The sequence below is a fragment of the Pithys albifrons genome, chromosome 1, assembly GCF_047495875.1.
Source record: "Pithys albifrons albifrons isolate INPA30051 chromosome 1, PitAlb_v1, whole genome shotgun sequence".
NCBI lineage: Eukaryota > Metazoa > Chordata > Aves > Passeriformes > Thamnophilidae > Pithys > Pithys albifrons.
In genome coordinates, this window is record NC_092458.1 from 26,425,344 (window position 1) to 26,450,569 (window position 25,226).

At 38.9% G+C, this 25,226-nt stretch overlaps 1 protein-coding gene across 2 annotated transcripts in view; it reads right to left on the reverse strand.

Moving 5' to 3' along the window:
- CYFIP1 (cytoplasmic FMR1 interacting protein 1) overlaps positions 1 to 25,226 on the reverse strand; it is a 77,226-nt gene that overhangs the window by 35,558 nt on the left and 16,442 nt on the right. Inside the window, exons 2-21 of one of the 2 annotated variants that reach the window (XM_071547909.1) lie at positions 22,962 to 23,085; positions 22,285 to 22,374; positions 20,836 to 20,913; positions 19,708 to 19,809; positions 17,368 to 17,549; positions 15,952 to 16,048; positions 15,690 to 15,818; positions 15,206 to 15,310; positions 14,942 to 15,033; positions 13,592 to 13,709; positions 12,791 to 12,913; positions 10,261 to 10,386; positions 9,805 to 9,971; positions 7,881 to 8,028; positions 6,335 to 6,482; positions 4,493 to 4,649; positions 3,822 to 3,918; positions 3,396 to 3,472; positions 3,194 to 3,302; positions 2,499 to 2,618 (exon numbers count right to left, since the gene is read on the reverse strand). In XM_071547909.1, coding sequence (XP_071404010.1) covers positions 2,499 to 2,618; positions 3,194 to 3,302; positions 3,396 to 3,472; positions 3,822 to 3,918; positions 4,493 to 4,649; positions 6,335 to 6,482; positions 7,881 to 8,028; positions 9,805 to 9,971; positions 10,261 to 10,386; positions 12,791 to 12,913; positions 13,592 to 13,709; positions 14,942 to 15,033; positions 15,206 to 15,310; positions 15,690 to 15,818; positions 15,952 to 16,048; positions 17,368 to 17,549; positions 19,708 to 19,809; positions 20,836 to 20,913; positions 22,285 to 22,374; positions 22,962 to 23,078 — 2,382 coding nt within the window. In that variant the 5' untranslated portion in view covers positions 23,079 to 23,085. Of the gene's footprint in view, positions 1 to 2,498; positions 2,619 to 3,193; positions 3,303 to 3,395; positions 3,473 to 3,821; positions 3,919 to 4,492; positions 4,650 to 5,877; positions 6,032 to 6,334; positions 6,483 to 7,880; positions 8,029 to 9,804; positions 9,972 to 10,260; positions 10,387 to 12,790; positions 12,914 to 13,591; positions 13,710 to 14,941; positions 15,034 to 15,205; positions 15,311 to 15,689; positions 15,819 to 15,951; positions 16,049 to 17,367; positions 17,550 to 19,707; positions 19,810 to 20,835; positions 20,914 to 22,284; positions 22,375 to 22,961; positions 23,086 to 25,226 lie in introns of both variants that reach the window. The other variant, XM_071547901.1, reaches the window with a different exon arrangement.

Consider the following 25,226-nt stretch of genomic DNA (forward strand, 5'->3'; position numbering starts at 1 on the left):
CACCCCCAGTCTCTTACTGTGATAATAAGAGCTGGAAAGAACCAATGCTCTTGGGGTTGTTTTGTAACAAACAAAACACCAAACCCTCCCCAAAACTTTCAGGGTATTCATTAAGATTGACCACACTGCAGATGGGTCTCAAGTGCCAACTCTTCCTCCGCCCCACATAATTTAATGGGGTCTGACATAGGCCAAAAGCATCTTTCTCTATTTCCTACTTTATAAATAATTTCTGCTCAGTAGGGTTAACTGGTGAATTAACTGTTGTAGTGCTACTGGTAGGAATAACACCACATTTACCATAAATCCTTCTCATTGTTTACCCCAGTGAAAGAGGTACTAAGATGCAATGGAAGACCAGATCAGACATTTACAAATGTGAAATACCCACAAAATCACCAGCTGCAGGCTACAAAACTGTACATAAACACTGCCTTTCATAATACTTTTCCTTTTGACAAGAAATTCCTAGTATCATTTCTGGCACTTTCCTTAAAAGAAAATAACTCCATATCTGACGTCAGACACTGAAAACACCAAACAAAAAAAATACAATCTCTTCTTCCAAAAAATCCAAGCACTGCTTTGAAAGGTCATTGTACAATGACCTAGTGAAGAAATGTCCAGTGGCTTCGTTTAGATGTATATCAAACTACTGGTCATCCTCTCACACACTGCTCTCTGATTTAAGTGCTCCATATTTCAAACGACTTTTAAACCTGTGAGTAACAGTTACTTCAAGGGAAAAAACGTCCTGGTTGCTATACCAATATTCAGTCCAGTTTGAGGGAAAAATGTGAATACCTTAATTCAATTTATTTAATTTGAAAACAGTAGAAATTACTGATTACTTAAGTTATTAGTATCAGTTTCTCACTGAGGAAACCAATCAGTTTTCAGTTGAAATGATTTTGCATAAAACAAAAAAACACATCAAAAAACTCAACCAACCAAAGGAAAAAAAAAGAGAGGAGCATGGTGAAGGGATGGTACAATACCTTTGTTCTGTCACTTTTTAACTCAAAGAATGAGAATCTGTGACTTAAGAAAAACATCACTGATGATTTCTGTTCACTTACCCACTAAGAAAACCTTGCATATAAGTGAGAAATATTAATTTCAATAATTAATTCAAAGGTTATAAAACCCAACACCGAAAAGTCAAGAGGCCATATAGCCTCAGTATTTGATTTACCTTCAGTAAAGAATGAAAATTACATCAAGGTAGTTAACTGCATGACAAAATGTCAGTGGTAGAAAACTTACTACAGAAAGACCAACAGTAAACTTTTTTGCATAACTTTTAATTTATTTTTCATTCCAGTAGAACTGAATGTGCCTGTTATTTTTCTTGCTGACTGCATGTTTACTTGTCAAATTCGTGCCGTCTGGAAATAAAATTTGGGGTTTAGCATTTTAATCAGGAAACCAACACAAAAAGACACCTCAATCTTGCACAGATGCTCTTCTTCCACATGCGCAAGTCAGATCTCCTTCCTTCACAAAGAAATTATTTTTGTCATGCTACAAAACCAAACTGCCTGGATAAATAAACTAATTTTGATTCTAACAGGCACGAAGCTGTTTTGTTTTGATCCGCAATTTATCCACAAGCATGGGTGGAAGTGGGCGTTTACAAAAATGTAAATCACAAAACCATTGATTTTCCTTGTTTTCTCATGGCTTCCTTCTCTACACTTTACTCCCAAGACCCTCAGTTGCAGTAGGTTTGGGGTTTTTCCGGCCAAGGAAAGAACAAGATTTGCTATCTCAACAGGACTGGGACTTGCACAGCTGCACGTACAGCAGCAGACTTGAGAGGACTGGGTCAGCTGAGGCAAAGACATTGAACAGAGATGCAGGGTGAGGCATGGGGAGATAAAAATCATAGCACATCAGAATTCATAAAGTACACTATATATATATATATATATATACACTACAATGGCAACAGAGGGTTTGCCAGTGTAATTTATGACATAGGTGAAGGTGACTAAGAAAATGCCTAAGCTGCTTCTCTAGTAAGAGGTTTTGTAGACTTAGTAAACAAGACAAACTTTAACCATTGCATTGTATGATTTCATCCTCACAGAAAAATTAAAACAAAACATCAGAAGGAAGAGTTTTGTTATTTTTCTAATGAGACTTCTTAAATCAGTTCCCATTTATATGCATTTAATTAAGATTTTAGGGTAAACAAGTTTGTCTGTTTTTCATTCAGCCTCTTCTCATTTCGGGAGTAACAGTACAACTATTTGCTTCAAGTATACATAGAGGACTTCCAGCAAATCCAGAAGTCCTAATGGTTCTCCCATTAAAACACAAATACCAATTTATAATGTAGAAGAAAAAGATTTTTAAAAAATGGCTAGATGTTTATGATTTTCAATGCAAATAAATAAAAACTTAAAATAAATTACATTAAAACAAAACAAATGTAGCACCTAGACCACAACTGCTGTGTCAGTGATCTGGCAAAACTGCAACACAGCACTTACCACTATAGAAGTCAAATCCTCACTTTCAAATCGGCCAATTGCCAGTTCCATTGACCTGTACATGGCTGCTGAAATGCGCTGAGTGATCAGTCGGTTCAGGTCTATTGACCTACCAAGAAGCTAAAGAAAAACACGCTATGAAGTTCTGAACTGAAAGTCAGATTATGAGACAAACTCTACACAGCGCTATGAGACTCCACAGATTAACACTCTCACATTGTGAATTTGCACTCCAAACACACTGAAACAAAGCAGAGGGACAAAATTTTTACACTCATAAGCAAATGAGGTACTAAAATTTACATCCCACTTCTCACAAAAGGAAGTAAAATTAAATGTTGCATTTACACTTAAGTATTTATATCAGCACTTTAAGCTTTCGTGACATTGTGCCAACCACATATTGAAAACTGGTGAAAGACATTACTGGGAAGACAAGGCTACCACCACCCATGACATGCCTATTTGGCTTGTGTTTGCTTAACTGCAAGAGACATTTGCATTAAAACAGGATCTTTTAACATTTTTTTTCCTTAACTTACTCCTTAATATGACAAAAAAGCAGATCTGAAATGTTCAGTTACGCTGCTTAGATGACAAAAGATAAAGGACAGAATGAGTTTTGTATACCTACACAAATACCTATTGGAAAAGTTCCGAGCAACTCCAAGACAACATAGTAGGGGTTAACTCACTTGAACATGTCTCTGTTTCAGCAGAGTCTCGTAGCGGTTGGACTGCAGGAGCTGAATGGGTGCTCCCTGATTCTTGCACTCCGAAAGCAACCGTTTATCCAGAAGCAGGCTGGTAAGACAGGAAGAAAACATTCACATTACATTAAACAGCAACGCAGAGCAGACACATGTGAAGAAAAGGTCACACTGCTGGAATAGGTACCTGCCAGCCATTGCCTTGTAGTATGCAAATATTTGGTCTGCCAGCTTGTAGACAAATTGGTCAAAACACAGGTTTACCTTAGGGGGGAAAAAAACCAGGCATTTAGAGATACTCAAAATGAACAAAGTGGGGCTTATCGAAGACCTCCCATTGTTTATCAAACAGAGTGAGAAAATTAATACACAGAAATTTCCCAGTTCAAGAGAATATGACATTCAGTTTTCAGTATTAATGTGAGGCATTTTGCACAGGTCTACAGGCTTCCTCACAATGTATCACCCAACCAGTTACCCATCTTCTGCTTGGTGTTCTCCGTTTTTTTGTTATTTCCAACTCTTCTGAATCTCTTATCTAGGTCTTGGCCTTTAGCAACATTTTCACACTCAGGTACAGATTATTTTTCTCCAATAGGTAAGGTTACTTTACCTCTGCTTCAATTTCATCATAGAGGAACTGCTTCTTAAATTTAGTAAGTGCATAATGAGCACTATCATTATAAAGGTCCAAAGAATACAGAACATACCTGAGTGAAAAAAAAATAAAAAAGGAAAGTTACATTTGTATAAAAGTTATGATTCTTCAGAATGGTGCAGTCAGGGTGGTGTAAGCCAGCCAATATTGTAATTTACACCTGGTTCATGCAAACAGGGTCTTTTTCTTTTTTGGTTTATATAAAAAGTATCACATTTTTCCTTTAAGAAAGTATTTTGTTAGTTCAAGAAAGGGTGTAGATAAGTTTTTGAAGTTTAAAACTAGTTTTCTAGATGTGTCTTTCCATCAAAATGGAAACAGGCTTTTACTACTACACATTTTATGTCACATCTTTGAAGAGTAAGTAAGGAAAACTCACTCAGGGAACAAAATGTGTGGCTGATGCAATGATACTTATATGAAAGGTTTAGTAATCCAGTTACTCACTTCAAGACAAAAACTTACCAGAATCTGGAAATAGGCAAATTTAACTGACAAACTGTATAAAGGTTTAGAATACCTTCTCAATGACTGCTTGTTAAAACCATCTAAAGCAGTAATGTCATAATAAAGAATGGCAATCATAAAGAATAATCATTTAGTGGAAGAGCACAAGTGGGTCTTACTCCATCATTGATGCCTCTTTTGTCTCCAAAATATGATCCGTCAAAATCCAAGGCATGGACATCTCAATGGGAAACTGGATTCTTCTACCCATGGTCAGCTCTAAGAAGAATTCCCTGAACCACAGCTGGGACAGATCACAGCATTGCTGCAGGGTTTCTTTCAGAATAAATAAGGGAGAATTACATTTTTTATAAAAATACATCAGGTACAATACAACTGCAGTTCTGATGATGCAATGTGAAACAAAAAAAGCAGGTGTGAGTCACTAGAGCTATACGTAGGCCAAACAGGTAAACCAAATTCAAAACATAAAGCCCATGACTTTTTCAAGGAGTTTTGAACTCCACACTGGCCCCCAGAGTGGTGCCTTATTACAGAAAAAAACAGTGGAAGTGGACCAGACTATGAGTTAAACAGAAAAACTAGGTACACCAGCGAAAGGGGATTTCTAGTTTAATTTCTCACTTGGGGGCTGAGAAAGCCATACACTGAACCTGGGAAGCAGCAGGTGAAGGAGACAAAATTTCACTGGATCCACCAGTGCCATTTCTCCCTATGGAGGACTGAATCACTCCACATGTTTCTGTTGATTAGATGGGCAGGAAATGACAAACAGACACATGAAGTAGGGATTAAACCAACAAGTTCCTAAGGACAATGTCAAAGGCACAGAAGTGTGCTTCCCACCTCTACAGAAAATACTTGGCACAATCCTTCTTTTGCAGAAGGCTTGAGAACTAAAACAGGAATGAACTTTTTACACTAAGACCTTCTGAAGGCCTTCTGCAGTGCAGTTCCCCAGCAGCACTATGTCTGACATTAACAGGCTTCCCCTTCTCTGAGGGTAAAGGAGAGCAGTAGCAGAACAAAAATAAAAGACAACAAAGCATGGTGATGACAAAGACTAGATACACTCAATGTCAGTAGGTGAATTCTTTAGGACAGTATGTTTCCGATTACAATTAACTGAATAGCAAGAGTAGTGAAATGACATCAAATTTACCACAACAGAGAATTTGTTTCCTCTGCACTTGAAACAAAAACAAAAAAAAAAATCTTCCAAAACACAAAAACCACTTCCTTTTTAAAATTTCAATGTGTACAGACTTATCTGTCCCTTGTTTAAATAAATACATACATAAAGAAAATAGAAAAGGGAGATAACAATAGGAAATTTGACGCATTATAAACAACCATGTAACAAGTCAAAATAAAAACCCCACCACAATACTAAATACCATGTTTCAGAAAAAGTTTGGACAGACCAAGGCTTTTGATAAATAAACCAAAGGTAAGTTGACTTAGGCAATCGGAAACATTTTCCAGGTCGTGTTAGAGGTGTTAGGACATGCTAAGCTGGACACTGATCATCTACATATCTTACCACTGAAATTTATCAAATGAGTGTAGAAGAAAGACTCGCGATGGAATTTTTCTATGTCCAATATGGTGGGCCCCTCAAGGCTACTTCTCAAGGTTTTCTTGGAACCACTTTTGTCAGCAATGAGGGACTCTAACATAGTTCTCACCATGTAAAGCTGTATCATTAAAGGAAACAATTATGGTGGAAAGGGGAGGAAAAAAGGAAAATACACATGGTACATTAGTTGAGCAACACTGAGAATTACTATCAGTAAGCGACTGCTCCACTTCAAATTGAAAACTGGCACTGTGTGGATAAAAGCCTTTCAGGCAAGAGGAACAGATGCAACACTAGCCTATGCACCAGCACAAATGCCTACCCATGCCAGGGGGACCTCCACTGACACTCAGCAGCAGACCATTTGCAGTGGAACAGTTCACATCACCACAAAAAGTAAAAGTAATAAGTAATGTCTTACCACCAAAGTTTAAAAGAGGCGGATAGATGTAGGACTGCCTCAGAAACTTGTGTGTCACATGCAATAGCTTTTCCAATCCCAGAGATTTGAGCTGCTTCAACAGCTCAGCAGAGTTTAAGGACTCTGTCATAGTGCGAACCATGAAGAGCTAAAAACCAACAGACAGGGCAGGCAGGGGAAAGAGAATCCGTTAATAAAAACACATGGGTAAATAAAGAAGGGGAAACAGAAGCAGAGAAACTACGTTAGTTGGTTAAAAATGAAAAGCAACACAGTAAGCATGCAGAGGAGGTCATACAGAAAGGTTGTCCAGAATAATCACCGCAATCCGGTGCTCCCCCAAGCAATGGGGAAAAGTTCCTATTCATTTCAGAGGATGCTCAGAGACACTGGCTTATCAAATGATTTTGCAAAGATTTCCAAGTATTACCAATTACCAGTTCATACACAGCCACTTTAGAACTGCGTGAAACTGAGAAAAAACTATGTAAAATCAATATATTTGACCTCTCTTCCTCCTGTCAGCTGAGAAAGACAAGTGTGCCAGCCCAAGAACAGAACAAGCAGACAGAATCACATACTCTAAACAGCCTGTTGCAGCAGGTGAAGCAAAGCCCTTAAAGCACAGGAGAAGCACACTGGTGGTAATATTCAGCTGGGTTTTTTACCCCAGGAAATTAGAAATCAAATTGATTTTTTGCAATTATCAAAACAAAACCTTCATTAAACCCATCTAGTCACAAATTAAGTCACTTTTTATTACCCAAGATTGTTATCCATACATGCTCTCCTTTCCACAGATTTTAGGTATTAAAAGATTGTCTTCACAAACCACAATTGCCTTCAATTTTTCACCCAAAGGGCTCAGTACCTCATTTTCTCAGATGAGCTCTAAATATCAGACCATACACTCTCCAAACAAATCCACAAATAAAATAAAAAATATAATTATACGGTTGTAACAAGAACAAGCATCTAGGTATGGGATTTCGATGACTACCACAGCAAACAGTTGAAATACCTCTTGGTTTATCTGCAGCAGCATACCAGATAGATTTTAGGGACCAGCTTTATCTTTAATAAATAAAGACTAAGAGGAATCTTGTCAGAAGTCAAATACTTGCCCATATTTTACAGGCATTTATATTTTAAACATATTTTAAAACTACTAGACATCTACTGAATAATAGGATTTAACAAAAAAATGTCACCAGTCACACCAGTAGTCAGAGAAGAAATAATTCAAATAGTTCAAAAATACTATTTAAAAAATAATAGGAGCTCAATGAGAAAATATTTTTGCCCAGTAAATCAAATTGAGAGATTGAACACTTGGAAAATTATGCATCAGAGTAGAAAATTACAGAAATCCAGACAGAGGATTCAGGTTAAGCATATATAATTTTGTAAATATAAATCAGAGTAGAGTTCTAGCATTTAAAAAAACCACAATAAAACTTGCAATTTTTAAATAGTTCAGAACCAAGAGAAAACAACTCATGCAACAATTGCTGACAGACATCACAACCACCAGACAGGAAAATACCTGAGTGCTGGAGGGTCCCACTGCACGTCTTGGGACTTTGATGTCAAAACCACTTTTGGGGTCCTTCTCTCCCCTCAGAGCTGGATCATTGAATGGCTCATGACCTGCTTCCCAGTCACAGACTGTCTTCCTTATGGCCTGCAAAACACTTAACACAATTCACACGACTTTAGACAGGTATGCATCCAAGTGCACCCATGAGAACACTTTACTTTTTTAAGCGCTCTTCCACAAACACAGAAACTTTGCAACAGCATCAGAAGCTTTGGGTAACTCAAAGCAATAACAAAGTTTCACCAACAACTTCAAGAATAACACATCCACAAAGTAATCATCCGTGCTGTTTATCAAGAAGGATAGTCCAGAGCCCTTGAAGATAATCTAGTTCCAACTCCCCTGCTATGGGGCAGGGACACCTTCCACTAATCAGGTTGTTCAGAGCCCCATCCAAACTGGCCTTGAACACTTCCAGGGATGGGGCATCCACAGCTTCTCTGGGCAGCCTGTTCCAGTGTCTCACTATCCTCAGGGTAAACATTTTCTTCCTAACACCTAATCTGAACCTGCCCTCCCCTTCAGTTTAAAACCGTTGCTCCTTGCCCTGTCACTGTCTGCCTGTATAAAAAGTCCCTCTCTCCCCTTCCTTTTATAAGCCCCTTTAAGGCAATGGAAGGATGCAATCAGGCCTTCTTAGAGTCTTCTCCAGGCTGAACAATTCCAGCTCTCTCAGCCTGCCTTCATGAAACAGGTGCTCTGTCCCTACTGATAATTTTCATGGCCTGTTCTGGACCTTTTCTAACAGGTCTACGTCTTTCTGGTGCTGAGGACTCCAGAGCTGGATGCAGTACTCCAGATGGGGAGTTCAATCAAAATTCAATCAAACCAAATTCAAATTAACATGAATATATAAATTGATATATTCCATATGAATTTAATTCATATTCAATCAAACCAAAGCAGATTATAACACAAACTAAAGGGAGACAATGCTGGCTTGAAATGAAAGAAGAAATTCAGATTTCAGAATTCGTTTGAAATTTATACAGCTTTACACTTCTAGCTCCAAATACTGAACTGGAACTCAGACACTTGTCAGGAACACAACCAGCCATATCCAGTGGCATGCTGAATGATCAAGGAAATGTCTCCTCTCAAATCTGAGCAGGTATGAAAGCAGTATTTCTGTATTTCATTAAAATCTTAGGACAAAAGGACTCTCCGTGCAAGCCTGATAATTTGGAGCAATTTATTTTTAGCTTAGGATGTTACTTTTGTGGCAGTCTGAGCATTTATCAAAAAACCTAATTAACCACGGACTTTCACCTCTAAGAGCTTTGCAATGAAACATGCAAGTAAACAAATGATAAACTAGTTAAGATTAAAAGCAAACAATTAGGGACAAAAAAATAAGGTCACAAAATGTCACCAATCAGTGTGGGCAGATGGACCACTGGAAGAGAAGTGTAAGGCTAATAAGCTAAAAGCAGTAGAAGCTGAGAAATAAGGCAGTACGCTAAGAGAGGCAAAGAAAAGATTGAATGGGATAAACATGAGACATAAGGAGAGGAAACACTGGAATCATAAAGTAGACAGTAAAACTTTTCTTCAAAATAACACCACTACTCTTGCTTTCAGTGTTACTGTATTTATATTTTCTTAAAATAAAAATAATCAACAGGGAACACAAGACTTTCAGAAGTAGTCCTAAGACACTCAAGACAGCCTGGACTTTGACTGTAGCCATGCTGGCAGCCACTTATTTTTAACTTCAGGCTTCTTCAACTTGCAATACATATCCAATCAATGCCAGACAGACTAGTAGGGGAACACAGACTTAAAGAGGTAGGACTTAACTGTTCAAGTCTGCAACAAATTTACTGGGGTTTGGAGGAAAAAATATAGAAGATGAAAACAAGAATACTACCTCTGAATGACATTTTTCTTCTTTTTAATGGCTTGTCTTAATGGTTCCCTAAGTGTGACCTGAGCAAAGTCCTGAAGAGCTGCATAAATAGTATGACGAATGGCATGATTGAAAACACTTTCCATCCGCCCCATCAGCACCTGAAGACCTTTGATCATGGCAATCACCTGCAAAAAAAAGGAAATTGTATTTTTCTTATTTTTTCTGTATAATTGTTCAAAAAGCCCTTTTTATATACAGAAAATTAGAAAAGGGGAATCAGCAGTTACAAAAGATAAAGAATAGTTTTGCTGTGCTCCTCCTATACATTGAATGGAGGAACATGTGCTGTTTTCAGAGTCAGCACAGGGCAGGCTGTCTTTTTCAATGGGTATAGAAAATGCTTAGAGAGAACATTCTTCTTTGTATAGCATTAATCTTTGGAAAATCCCTAAAAAGAAAAAACATTTATCTTACCTCAACCAAAGCAAACTTCTCCTCACTAGTGTAATTATATCTTGTTGCTCTTTCATACTCTTCTGCATTGTCAGGACAATCTTTATTAGAATATTTGTCAGTTGGGTGCACCAGCTTCCACGAATACTGCAGTTCACGCAGCAAAAGAGGGAGGAAAAAAAGATGGGGGAACAAAAAATAAAATAAAAAGACTGAGAAACATGAAAAGGCCATCTGAACACAAATAACATGCTTTGAGAAATACTCAAACAATATTTTCCCTAAAAAACTTTCCTGAAAACCAGTGATTCTATATTAGCTAAAAAAACGCAATTCAAACTCAGCAGGTAACGCACTTCAGGGTACTTTTTACTGAGCAAATGTTGGCATAGTCAAAAGTTTCTTCTCTGCTTCAAGCACGAGAAACCCAGAAAGACTTCAGAATATTAAAAAAAAATCCATTAGACCTGCACATAGATGAGCTTCCTACTTGGCCAAATAGTTACATTTAGATTTCAAAAGACAACTGGAAAACTACAGGGTTGTCTTCTTTTGGGTGCATGTGTGTAATTTTTAAGTTTACTAGGCTGAAATGTGTGGGAATAGCTGTATTATCTGTGACAATATGATCTGCAGAGCATGCATTTCTCTTAAATACTGCCTTTTCAGTCACTGCAAACACAGTTCTCATTGTTCCAGAGCAATATCAGGCTGATCTAATATCCATTAGGGCACATGAAGTGAAAAATCCTACTCATATTTAAATACAACTTTCTGATGGTTTTTGTTCAGGGAATAGTAAGATCTGTTTGACATCATCTTTGGATAAATGTTAGATTACAGAGCAATATAAATTTGCCTGCCACAATGGATTAAAAGTACTAATTTACCTATGGCAAAGGACAGCATCACACCCTGCAACATAAGTGTGACATAGAGGACACTGGGGAAACGATTAAAAAATGATGAAGTATTTTGAGGGGCATTAAGTTGATAAGGTTAAGAAAACGACAAACTTATGCTGAAACTTCTTATCTGAACGTGATGCATGTAACTAGGTTCATGGACACTGAGTGAACCTGAAGACAGGTAAATAATTGGGATACTCTGTATCAGAATGAATTCTCAGTAGGAAGATAGGGAGAAGGTGAACACTAACTTGAATTTATATGAGAAGTACTTCTCAGAATCCATATAAATTAGAAAGACAAAGAAAAGCAGTGAGAATATCCCAACAAACTCTCCTGTGATGCTCAGAGTTTGTTCTGGAATGAGGAAGATAAAAACAGAGCTCAGAATAAGAGACTTTCTTCAGAGATACACTAAAATAGGAAGATTGTCACTATGAAGAGACATTGGATGCAGCAATTTGTGAAGACAGAAATAGAGACAGTCGGTCTTGGAGCTGCAGAGGCCAAGAATAGGTGACAGTAACCTCTCTTAAGAGGAGAAAAGGAGAACAAGAATTTCAACATAGAATACACTGTTGATTTAAATAGGAATAGCATAATCCAGGAAAAAAGCATGACTCATCTACAACCTTTTAAAAGAGGCAGTTAAAAATACAGAAGAGAAAGAAACTGGGTCTCTAGCTATGCCCACTGTGACTGCACTGCACGAATTGACATAGTGCAAATTACTTGACGCCCCCTGAGACATCAGAGGCAGAAGCAGAGCAAGTCTGGCTTCTCTCATACAATAAGACATGTTTCAACCCTTCCTAGAACACATAACTTTCATCTAAGTGCCTGCAGCATAAAAAGGACTCCTGCATCTTCCTCTTCAATTTCTGCCTTAAGCAGCTTCTTATTGGAAAAAACTACAGTAACTTTTCTACCTAGTATCTGTTTTTAAGATAAACTATTACAATATAGAGAAAAGCACTGAAGGTTCTTTATTTCCCCTCTCTCATATCCTCTCAAATTTTCCTTTCCTTGCATTTACTTTCCTTTTGACTATAAGCCTAATCTAAAGCCAATGGGAGCCTGTCCATCCATTTTTGTGTGTTAAGACCATACATGCTTCTATTTAACAAGTGGTGATGTCTACGCAGAGCAAATTGGAGCCATTCTATCACCTCCTGAGTAGCTGCATGTCAGTGTGGATATTTCTAACAATATAATTTTAAACCATGTTTAGAAGAAAATTATGAAATCTTAGTCTACAAAATGTACATATCAAGAGCAACATTAAAACATCTGGTAAAGGTTCAGAGGCAACAGCCTATCCATTAAATAGAGCAAGTTGAGTGTACTGTGTGAGACTGCACAAGCTACTGAATCTTCAAAGCAACAACATTACTCCTAAACTCTGAGAACATCATGTGCCTTCCTTTTAAGAATGGGGTTTGGAGCAGAAGGAGAAAAGCAGTGAAGGAAGAAGGGAACTAAGAGATCAAGATCCTTGTGGGTCCCTTCCAACTCAGAATATTATGTGATACCGTGAAAACACAACATGCATTTTTCATTCCCTTAAAGCAAAGTCATTTTATTCTGTCTAACCTCACCACGCCACCTCTTTTTCATCTGTTTTTATTTCCCAGATAACATACCACTTCCATGACATGTGCACTCCACTGGGAGAGAAGCTGCAGGCCTTGGAGAGAGAGATCAAAGAGTTTTCGATACTCTGTATCTGTTTTTTGAGCTTCCTGTCGACCAGATCCAGTCACCACCTAGAGCATTATTAAACAAAACCAAGAAACACCCAAATCCACATTAGAGCATGCTACATCCAGCATCCATAGCCAAATTTGTACATAGGTTTCTTTTAAGCATTAAAACAGCATCATCTACCAACTCCTGCATTAATATCGGCTTTGTTTTTCCAGAGACTTATGTAGCTAAACATCACAGATTTTGGTCAAGACATCTCTAATGACCAAAATATTGTTGCAGACGAATTCAAGACATCAATTATACACAATATACAGTTGTATGTTCTATATAGATTCTATATGTATATCTGTGTGTATACATGTGCACTTCTGTTTTCTTTTACTAATCTCTTAACTTTTAGTTTCATTTAAACTGTTACATGCACTTATTTGGAGTAAGGGCTAGACAACATATTCTAAAAGACATAGCAAAAGTTCTAGGATATTTATCCTAGAAATATAGAGGGAAAGAGGCAGAACGGCATTGTAGTTTGTATGATGTGTCATTATTATTTCAATTTAAATAATGCAAATATAATGCAGAGAACGGACACTAGCCCTGCAGCCAGCTTCTTTTGACTCAAGTGTCCAAGCTTTGTCATTTTGCTAGCCTGAGGTTTTTTCTTCTTCAGATACTTAACAATAACTGCTAGTGAGTGATGTGAAAGATGCACATGTAGCTCTAATCCCACACACCTCACTGTTGCTGTAACGAGCCAGTTCTGATATGAACCGCATGTGGTCTTCTCTGATCTGAATCATCTGCTCACATATATTGTACTGGGGACTGCTGCTGGAAGACGTGCATGTCCATCTGTTTCAGAAGACAAAAAAATTGTCACATAAATCAGTTTTGGCAACAAACAGCACAACTGATACTGCAAAGAAAGATCCACAATGCGTTACTTTTCTGTTTGTTTCTTTTTGCATCCTCCTTCTCTGCTATTTTAGGCCTTTCGTCTTTCATCTCTTCATATTTCTAACTCTAAGGCTGCACAATCCCTTAGTGATGACCAGCCCTTCCGAGTTCAAATAGTACTTCTTCCAAGTCTTTAGAAAAAAAATCGAAATTTTTCTTTTGTGTTTTGGTTTTTTTTTCTTTTTAAAGGCTGTTGCTATGAAATACAAACCATCATACACTTAGGAACAAGACCAGAAAGGTTTGCAAGGTAGGGCAGAAGTATAGATATTGGCTGTAAGACACAGCTAGCTACCTTTGGATAATTTTTCTTATTTAACTACGAAGAGCGTACAATATGCTCCCAACTATAAAAAAGGCATTATAAAATACTATTAACACATTATCAAGAGGCACACAAAAAACATGCTACCAAGAACATCATGTTAAGTAGCCTCATATTTTTAGTAGTTCAGTAGGCCCATTGCTGTTGATTTTCTCTTAGCAATTACATGCAGGTTATTTTTTTTTTTCTGCAGGAATTCAAATGCAAAGCACAACATTCTAAATGCATGTAACTGCATGGAGGGAAGGCCTTGGAGCAGCACAGAAACATTCACTAAAACAAAGCGATAACCATAAACCATGGACCCACTTATGCAACAACTGGCTGCATTTTCCAAACATTTTGCTGTGCTGCACACCTAGCCAAAACAAATCAAAAAGAGGGGGGAGACAAGCTAAGTTGCTTCTCCATGTACAATGTGCACATGCCTATTTTACCCATGCACTACTACTGCTCACCTTGCTTAGTAAAATCCTTCATTTCTTTTACAGAAAGTTTCATATTTCAAGGAAAAAATAAAAATGAAATTAGTATAAGATAAAAATAATTTCTTTCAACTCCAGTGATAAGAAATGTCACAGACTCAAGCATGAGCTCAGTAGCATAGAAATGCCTTTAAGCAGTCTGTTTCTTCAGTTGTATCTATTGCATGAATTACATTAATAGTGAAATAGCCACACCAAAAACACAACCAGTTGAAAATCCCATTAATTACCACAGACCCACAGATGCTTATGAAAATAATCAAGGGTCTGACTTTTCCCAGCACAGATGCTCCATTCTGCTTCTTTCTCCCTCTTACCTGGATTTATTTTCCTCATAATGGGCACTGGTCTTAATGTATCTTGCAAGTTCTATCTGCATGTCACCAAACAGTGGGACAACCTGCAACTGCTGTACACAGGGAATAAATCAGATTAGATAAATTATTAACACATCTTATTGAAAGAAAACCATTATATACCCCTATTATAATCCAAAAGCAATCTTCATTCTATTTAATTATATTTAAAATGCAAAGGAAATTACCTTTAAAATCAAATATTAAGATCACATCTTAACCAACCTTAAAGTACTTGTCTATCTTGGCTAAATTTATCCTTTTCTTCGCATCCAATTTATAGATGTTACTGACACTTCCATCCATCAGGTATAATCCAAAGCCCATCACCTGGAAAAGCAAAAAAATCAAACCTTTCCACAAAGGGACTTCCAAAAGCTTTTTATACAAACTTGCCACATATCTAAACTAAAATGTAGCAGTTCCTTTCTGCTGTCATACTTCATAGAAATGTAATTCCACAGAATTGAATGCAGTTCAATTGGGTCAATTTCAATTTATGAAAAACAAAAATGGATTAGAAGTTTTATAAATATATCTAGCATATAATATAATAAAGACAATGTGTGGGAGGAAATGAGTAATTTGAGGTATTTGGTTAATCTGGTTCCCTAAAAAAACACAAAACAAACCCACAAACAATCAGGAATTCAAACATCTGTCTACTGTCTCACCACTCCTTTTTAATTCGTACCCAAAAGAAACCTACTTTCAAAAGCATATGTTTCTCACTGGGCGTTAGATACATTTTGTTTTCATAGTAGTCCACACACAAATTCACAATATCTGCAAGCAGCTCTTCATAGCCAACAATCACCTCCAACTGCTGCTGCAAAGACTGGAAAAAAAAGAAGAAAGGATATTACTCAACTAGTTATCCTTCCCAGGGAACTACTACCAAACGGGAAGAGTTTTATTTTTATAGTTTTGTAAAGCATTAGGTAATTTGCAAAAATACAATTAAAGCTTACTTGTGTTATCTTGTTGTGGTTGGCAAGGAACATGGAGAGGTTCTGGGATTCTTGAATAGACTGAGGATCTGCCATTTTCCTCAAGAACTGAGCAGCTCTTTAAAAACAGAAATAAAAACAGTGTTTCCCTTGGCCAGGACTGTTTGTAAGCAAACCCATCTCCACTCAACAGGAACACACCCATCCCTGGATATGACACGGGAACTGTAAGTCGTCCACACCATCTTTAAGTGCCAGTACAATGGTGAATCATTCACTCATCATAAAGGACTGTCAGCCTCAGTGCACCTCCCACCTCCAACCTCCTGAATAAAGCAGAAAGAGAACTTGGCAGGCATGGCCAGTACTTTTTTTGCCACAGCTTTATAACAATGAATTATTCAAACACAGGCTATGGACTCAAAACTGCATCAAGACCCTGCTTCATAAAAGGGAAGGAGTTTTAAGAAAACAGTAAAAAAAAACAAACTAGCAGTGAAAAGTTCACTAGGACAGAAATGGACTTAATTTACCCTAAATAAACTGTTTTACTACCCCAAATCCCCCACTACATCCTAGTTAAAAGGTCCAATAAAACACAAAGACTTTGGCTATATTCTTCAACTGATGGGTGCAGTTGTGCCTCTATAGATCCAAGCAACACAACAACCCAGAAAAAGTCAGCTTTCCAGAAAACAAGAGTTTGACCTCTAGAACCATACTTCCAAAGAAAAAGAAAGGCAAACCAGGTAAGTTTAGGAGGTCTCCAGGCACAACAAATACAATGGGTGGAGGTAGAAATTAAATCTCATGTAAGTAGAAGCTTCATAAGTAAAATTGGATAGTCAGTGCCTGAATAGTTTTCTTTATGAAAGACCATAGATGCTATAGCTGGCATAAACGCTGCCTTCCTCTACTGCTTTGACCACTGTGTTCAAAAGAAGATACTTGATACCATCTGGTAGCTCAATTACAAAACTTGGCTACTGATATCCCACCCCCTCCCCTCCCTGCTACACCCACAGTCACAACACACTTAAACAGCAAAGCTGAAATGTCCTAAGAACAAGTGTAACAACTCTCAACCATAAATGTCAAAAGTGGATGCCTAGAATAGAACAGAGTAGCACAAGTGACCAGAAAATTACCAGCTTCCTCTCAAAAAGAGAAGCTTTACTAAGCAAAGAATATGCATACACCAAGACATAAGTATTTGAAAGCTTGGCATCAAAAGGCAGAAAAGCCTTTTGCTGCTGGAAGAATAGCACAAAGAAAACAGACATACTCAACGGCTCAACTGCAGTTTCAAGGTTATCTGTCCCACACAAGAGAGTAATTTTGAAGAAAATCTTCCAGAAAAGAGCACCTACTGCCACCTGGTGGGAGACCTGTACCCTGGCAGCACAAGCCCGGCTCCTGTTCCTCCTTGCCACTTACCGCTTGTAGGCTGAATGGTCATTCTTCACGCTGCACTTCATGTTTTTCAACTCATCCAATACAGCAAACATGTTGATGAATTTGCCCAGTGTGATCAGATATGCTTCAGACACAAAGTCCTTCCTTCTCTCTGCGTGGCACAAGCGTCTCACCTCCCCACAAAATCGTTCAATTGCATTTCTCTAAGGTGGGGAAAAGAGAAAAGAAACAGGGAGTAAAAGCCATGACAATTCCAGGGAAAAAGTTTCATCATGTGTCTAGAGCAGGTTCAGTGAAGAGCGCTTCAATGAAGCAAAAAAATGTTCAAAGCACCCAAAACTAGCAAGGCATCAGTACAGGCCTCTCAGCTCCACCTCTGTGTAGTTCATGTGTGCTACAGGTACCACCAGCAGTCTTTGCCACAGAGTTTGCCTGACACAAGAGCCAAGGTTCTTCTTTGCAGATTAGAATCATAGAATTGATTAGGTTGGAAAAGACTTCCGAGATCATCAAGTCCAACCCTTGGTCCAACTCCAGTTCCTTTACATCCAATCTCAGTTTAAAAACCTCCAGGGATGGGGAATCCACCACCTCTCTGGGCGGCCCATTCCAATGCCTGATTACTCTCCCTGGAAAGATTTTTTTACTGATATCCAACTTAAATTTCCCCTGGCAGAGCTTGAACCCGTGCCCCCTTGTCCTATTGCTGACTGCCTGGGAGAAGAGACCAACCCTCACTTGGCTAGAAGTTCCCTTCAGGTAGTTCTGGACAGTGATGAGGTCACCCCTGAGCCTCCTCTTGTCCAGACTAAACACCCCCAGCTCCCCCAGCCTCTCCCCATAGGGCTTGTGCTCCAGTCCCTTCACCAGCCTCGTTGCTCTTCTCTGGACCTGCTTCAGCTCCTCAATATCTTTCCTGAACTGAGGGGCCCAGAACTGAACACAATACTCAAGGTGTGGCCTCACCAGTGCTGAGTACAGGGGAAGGATCACTGCCCTGGTCCTGTTGGCCATGCTATTTTTGATCCAGGACAGGATCCCATTGGCCTTCTTGGCCACCTGGGCACACTGCTGGCTCATGTTGAGCTTCCTGTCAATTAGTACCCCCAGGGCCCTTTCTGCCTGGCTGCTCTCCAGCCACTGTGCCCATATATAAAAGTATAAATAAATATAGGACATGGAGTAATGGTTTCAAACTAAAAGAGAGTCGATTTAGATTGGGTATAAGGGAGAAGTTTTTTGCAATGAGAGTGGTGAGGCACTGTTTGCCCAGAGAGGTGACGCATGCCCCACCCCTGGAAGTGTTCAAAGGCCAGGTTAGATGGAGCTCTGAGCAACCTGGTCTGGTTGAACATACCCCAGATCACTTCAGGGGGGTTGGAATAGATGATCTTTCAAGACCCCTTCCAAGCCAAACTGTTCTGTAATTCTGTGAAGTTTAAAATCCCTTCAAAACAACTGATTTCATGCTCTTTAGTGAGGAAGTGTATATGCATTAAAAGGCAGATTATAGGTACATTCCCTTCAAACAAACAAACAAAAAACATCCACAGCACACCGTACATGTCAACTTTCAAAGTCATCCCAGCACATGTTAATTTGAGGGGTTATTTCCAAACCAGGGCCATTTCAGTTGGAAATTACAAATACAAAAGAGACACCAACTTCAAATGTAAATAGGAATCTGTTCTGCTGTTAGAGCACTACTCTGCTTGAACGAGAGGAGATTGTACTCCCCTGGTTGGGGATGATTACAGGAAATACTACATTTCATTCAGCCTCCTCTTCCTGTGTGCTCTGGCCCTCGCAGGCTCTAGCTGCTCCAGCTCTGAATAATGCCTGGAAACATCCTCAGTCCATTGAAAAATAGATGGCAAGCTGCCAGAAGGGAGGAGAAAGCAAGACAGACTGCTATTCTCCAGCTGGGGTGGCTGGCAGGTCACAACAACTGGGTTAGCTTGCCTCATTTATGAACTGCCATAGCCAAGTTGCACCTGCTGCTCTGTTGTCCAGACTTGTGGATTCCTAATTCTCCAGCAAATCATTTCTGTTCTGAGAAGTTTTTACGTATACATGTAAAATGCATTATATTTCTATTTCCCAAAGTGCCAAATCTCTGTCCCCATGTGCTGCATAGGGACTACACACAATTATCTTTGATTTTATGCTGAAAGTCTTTAAGAAGATTGCCTAAGTTTTTAAGATAGGCACTAGAAATTTTGCCCTTCTGTGAGAGAATACAGTAGTTTTTTTCTGCATTATAATGACTAGGTTCAGTATCTGGGCACACAATATGCAGTATACAAAACATGAATGTGAAATTACAAGCCTACTGACAAACTTTGTTTCCATTTCTTTTACCTGAAAATACATAAAATTCATCAGTTTTGTGACTTCTGGCTCCAGAACTTCCACAGTTTTCTCATAAATTTCTACCCTGTTAGGCTGCTCGTTGCACTTGACCTGAGGATAATTAAAGACATTATTACACTCGGAACCTTCCCTGATAAAGCCTCAGAAATTAAGATCCTGAGAAAAGGCATTATCGTTCCAAAGAGTCAAACTTAAGACAAAAATTTCCAGGTTTGGTTTTTTATGCTAGTCTTCTAACCTTAATTGCATGTAAAAAAAACCCTTAAGATTTTTCTATTACCTCACAGGAAGCAATTTAGTTGTCAAACATTTCCGTATGGTTAGAACAATATTCTTTCCACATTAAGCCACTTGCTCAAAATCATGCACTAACATAGGGCCAGAATTAGAAATTAAAACAGATAACCTGACTTCTACTCTAAATATTTAAACCACAGGATATGCCTTCCTTGCATTTCAGTACAAAAATGATTGAATTACAAATTCTTTACAAAGGAAGGAGTCAGCTCATGCTAACAAATTTCTTTGGTCTTCTGATGCATGTTAATACTCTTCCCATCCCGCATCTGTACAGCCATTTCCAGACACTTGAAGCTGACTTCTCACTTATTCTCAGTGTTTTATTTTTGTATACAGACCAAGAAAACACTACATAGTTTTGACATTTAGAAAGTAACTACCTAAGACGTTTAGAAACTTAAATGTTTAACCTGAATGTTGTTACATATTATACTAGTTGTTAAACCTGTTCTGAATTTAAGTATTAAACTGGGGAGTGGGAAGGGTCCATTCTCTTAAATGAAATTTTGACCTCAAACAGATTTCACAATCAATAGATTTCCTTCTAAAGCACATTACCGCTATACTACTCTTGAACCAGTAAGACTGACACAAAACCCATGGAGTATTGCTACAGGCAACTTACTAAAAAAAAATAAAATCCAACTGGTTCCCAGGTGCTAAAAGACACTATGCTATGACATGCCCAGCTTCACAATTCAGGAATCAAAGAAGACTCCATTTTGGAGCTCACTGACAAAGCTCATCTGTGCAGCTCCGCGATAAAACAGGACAGAAGTCCATACGTTTCATGACAGGACAATTTTCATCCTTTACCTGAGGAATGGCTCTTGAGCAGCTTCGCCATGTGTATAACATGACTGCGTATTCCTGTCCTTCTTCTAGCATTTCATTCTGTAGGAAAGACACTCGTATAATTAGGCATCATAATACAAAAAGGCTAGATCCCTGTGCCTTCTGTCATTACATACCCTTGTCCAAACAAACCTATTTCTCTTATCAGACTGTTTATGTACAAACACACATATATTGCAAGCTGAATGATATATGATACTGTATGTATGTAAAACAACATCAGCATAATTCATAGCCTCAGCTGACATACTGTGTGCAATGGATGTGCAGTTTCCCTACAATCCAACAGGGAAAATTTCCATTTATTCTCAGTCATCTGTTTTAATATACACCTCATTTGGAGAGAATTTGCATAATCATCCCACTTAAGCCAATAAATACCTATCAGATCATTAATCAACAACTGTAACAATTATGCTTATCTAATGACAAAAATTATCATCTCCTCAGATGTTTTTTGTGTTGATCTTTCTTCCCAAAACCAAAGACACTGTGGTCTATAAGTATAAATAAAAAGGGTAATCTGAGGGGAGAAGGTGATGGGGTGGTGTCTTTTCCTTTTTAAATTCAGGGCCTCCAGGTGTAATAGTCAAGGACAAAAGAGTCCACATATGCAGAGCAGTATCCTTTCTTACATGGCAAAAGAGAGGTAAAACAATATCCATACAATCAAAACAGTGTAAGGAGTCACCAAACAATTTTAAAAGTGGATTAGTGTAAACATACATAATTTTCAGTAGCATGTAGCCAAGTGCTTTATCTGTTTATTTCACCAACTGTGAACTGGCTTCTAGAATTCCAAGACATATTATTCCTCATTTTCCAAGAATGCCATGAAATGATAGCAAGTTCAGTACAGATCAAGAGTGGCAGCCTTGAAGTTCTTCTGTATCCCTAAAACGTTACACCATCAGCAGAGATGGAATTACTGGCATGAATTCTTATCGTCTGTTGTGGAACTGTTAAAAGCCACAGAATACCTTACACAAAAGAATGCCATAAACCACTAACATACATACTCCTCAGTGAGGAAGCCAACAAAAACCTTTCAACACCACTAAATTGACAGAAAAAGCGGAAATTTGGGTGAATGGAGGTAATTTTTCACTCAAGTTACAGTAGTAGCTGTCAATACAACTAACTTGCCCCAGAACACTGGGAAAATGCACAAGGAAAGCAAGGAACCCTTGAATGACACTGGCGGATTAAGAAGAAAGGCAGTTTAAAAAAAATTAAATATATTGGAAAAAAAAAGAAAAGCTGCACATTTTTTCTTCTTACTTCCTCCTGGGAGTGTTGTTAAGTAACCTGTTTTCTGTGAACATAATTCTTACAGTGAACTGCAAGAAGACACATTCCTCTGCCTTTATTCCAAGTAATACAAAAGTGTATACTAGAACATCTACTTACCATGCTAGAATGGACTGTGGCTTGCTCAATGTATCTTGCAATGCCAGTGACAAATGCATTTCTGTCTTCAAAATTAGTGTTGAAGTTTGGCTGCAGAGAAAGGAAAATACAGAATTGTATCTTTGGTAGCAGCACCTCTCCTATGAAGAAAAACTGAGAGACCTGGCACTGGTGAGGCTGGAGAAGAGAAGGCTCTGGGAGACGTTACAGTACATTCCAGTACCTAAAGGGGGCCAATAAGAGAACTGGAAAGGGACTTTTTACAAGGGTATGTAAAAAGTGAAAGAACAAGAGGGAATGGATTAAAACTAAAAGAGAGCATGTTTAGATTAGTTGTCAGCAATAAATTCTTGACTGTGAGGGTGGTGAGGAACAGGTTACCCAGAAAGGTTTTGGCTGCCCCATCCCTGGTAATATTCAAGGTCAGGTTGGAAGGCGTTTTGGGCAACCTGATCTAATGGAGGGTATCCCTGCCCATGGCAGGGCATTTGGAACTGGATGATTTTTAGGGTACCTTCCAACCCAATTCTATGATTCCATGAAAATAATGCACATATGAATTGCCAATATTAACATACTTTGGGTTTGGATTGGTTGGGGTTTTTTTAAAAAGCACATAGTCTTTCTTAACAGCAATGGGAAATGGAAAAACTCTTTTTCTTACAATGACAACATACCTGGTAAAGAAGAGATGATGGTGGGGGTTCAATACATGGTTGCTGATCTGGCAATGGTAATTCTTCCAAGAGATCCACATTGGACAAGGCATCCTCCAGTGTTACTTGAGCAGTCATTTTGCACCTGGTTAAAAAATATATACGTACATATGGACATGCATACACACATACGTGTAACTTTGTATGTGTTACTACATACACAGCAAACAAATTAGTAATATGAAGAGCAGGGAACTATTCATACTGTGGGAAATGAGAAGTTTCCCTGCAACCATAATGGAAGGGAAACAGTCAAAGAGAAACTCAGCTGGTTTGAGTATACACGTTTTAAAAATAGTTTTGGAACTAAAAGCCTTGTCCTTACTTTTAGGAATTGAGAAATGTTTCTCTTCCCCCACTGCTGCACACCAGAAATACACCAAAATAAGAGGGAAGGATGACCTCTAACACTCAGTTTTGAGGCAATGTGCTTTCAAAGCCTTATGCACAACTACTACACCCAGACCATCTTTAGGAGACCAGGCTGTCAAAAGGTGACAGCAGTCTCCAGTGTTTTGTGTTCTAGGACATCTGGATGTGCTTTGGGTAGTCAGTGGGAGAGAAGTCCAAAACCTCTCAGGGTCATACACGTTCAACTGCTGCCAGTGCGTGGGGTTTTGAACCAAGAACATTAATGGGAAGAAATCAGGGCAATCTGTGACCAGTGAGCTAGCACTGGAACAGATCACCCAGCGAGGTTGTGGAGTCTCCCTCACTGGAGATGTTTAAGAACCATCTGAATGCAATCCTGTGCAAAGAGTTCTAGGATGACCTGCTTGAGCAAGGAGTTTGGACCAGATGACCCACTGTGGCCTCTTCCAACCTTACCCATTCTGTGATTCTATGAAATTTTGAAGAAAGTGTGGGGTGGAACAACTCAGTCACCCACTTTTGTATAATGATCTACTCATGCTCATCAGTGGAGAAAAAAAAATTATTTTTAAGGTAACACCTCTAATCAAGCTGTCTCTCTTTTTCTGTCAGGTTTTGCAAGATATTTTCCACCACTTATCAGAGCAAAACCATGCACTTAGGGTCAAAGGAACAGATAAGCACTGCCCTTGGCTCTAACCAGGAGGGAAGAAACACTGAAGCATCCATATCCCAAAGGAGTAGGACCCTGCTTTGCATGTGTCACCCCAGTGGAGCCGTGACATGTGCACATACAGGAAGAGTACAAGCAGATCCCAGTGGGCCTTTGACAAAAACTCACTACAAGACAGCTGGTATAGGCTGGTGATCACACCACTCATTGCACTTTTACTGGCCTCCTCACTTTCTCTTGTCTAATTACAAATTCCGGCAGAAAACCACACTGAAATTACCTCCAAAGAATGGCTCAGCTGACAAAAAACCAGAACCAAAACCCAAACCAAAGGAAAGGAAACAACCAGAACAAATTACCTCTCTACCTCCAGACACCAACGCTGCATTCCAAGCCACTGCTGCAAAGCTAACACACCTCATATGGAGAGAGCTCAACAACAGCTTTACAAACAACAACCAACAGAAAGATGCCAGGGCCTGTTTCCCAAAGTCCCAGCCCAAACCTTGCTTCCAGCCTCAGCCTAAGTTTTTGTTACAATAACTAAAGAAACATCCATACTTTGCAATTTGTGATCCTTTCCAAAAAAAGGCTGAAGAACTGGACTGACAGGAGTGCTGGCTGACAGACCTGCACTAGGATGCTTGCACAACACCTGCCTACACCCATATCGAGCTCCAACACAAGAAATGCAATTATTCTCAAATTAGAGGCTGGCAAAAGCCACAGCATCCTCCCTTAAACAAATGAACACACACCACAAAAATTCCACAGATGGGCTAAAAGTCCTGTAAGGAGGTCAAACTGAACAGTTTTGCCCCAGAGGATATGGGGAGAAGAAGTCAGAACATCTACAGATGAGCCTGAGTATCTATAGGTACTCTATATATGAGTTTGAGCGTCTATAAATCAAGCTTTAGCTGAAAAAGAAAACAGCATGACACTTTACATAGGTTAGTTTAACTGAGAGGCTCCTTCCAGCTTGAATTTTTCCCGCTCTTAGCCTCTCTGTCAAAGCAGAAACACCCAGTTGTGCAGCTGCTCTGGGATTTGCTGGTGGTGGGACCAAGGGGCACACAGCACTCTCCCTGACTGGACAGGCAAATGGCCACAAAGCACTGGCTCCAAGAAAGCACAACATGCTCCAAAACCCACAGGAAAAAATTTCTGGCCATTCTACA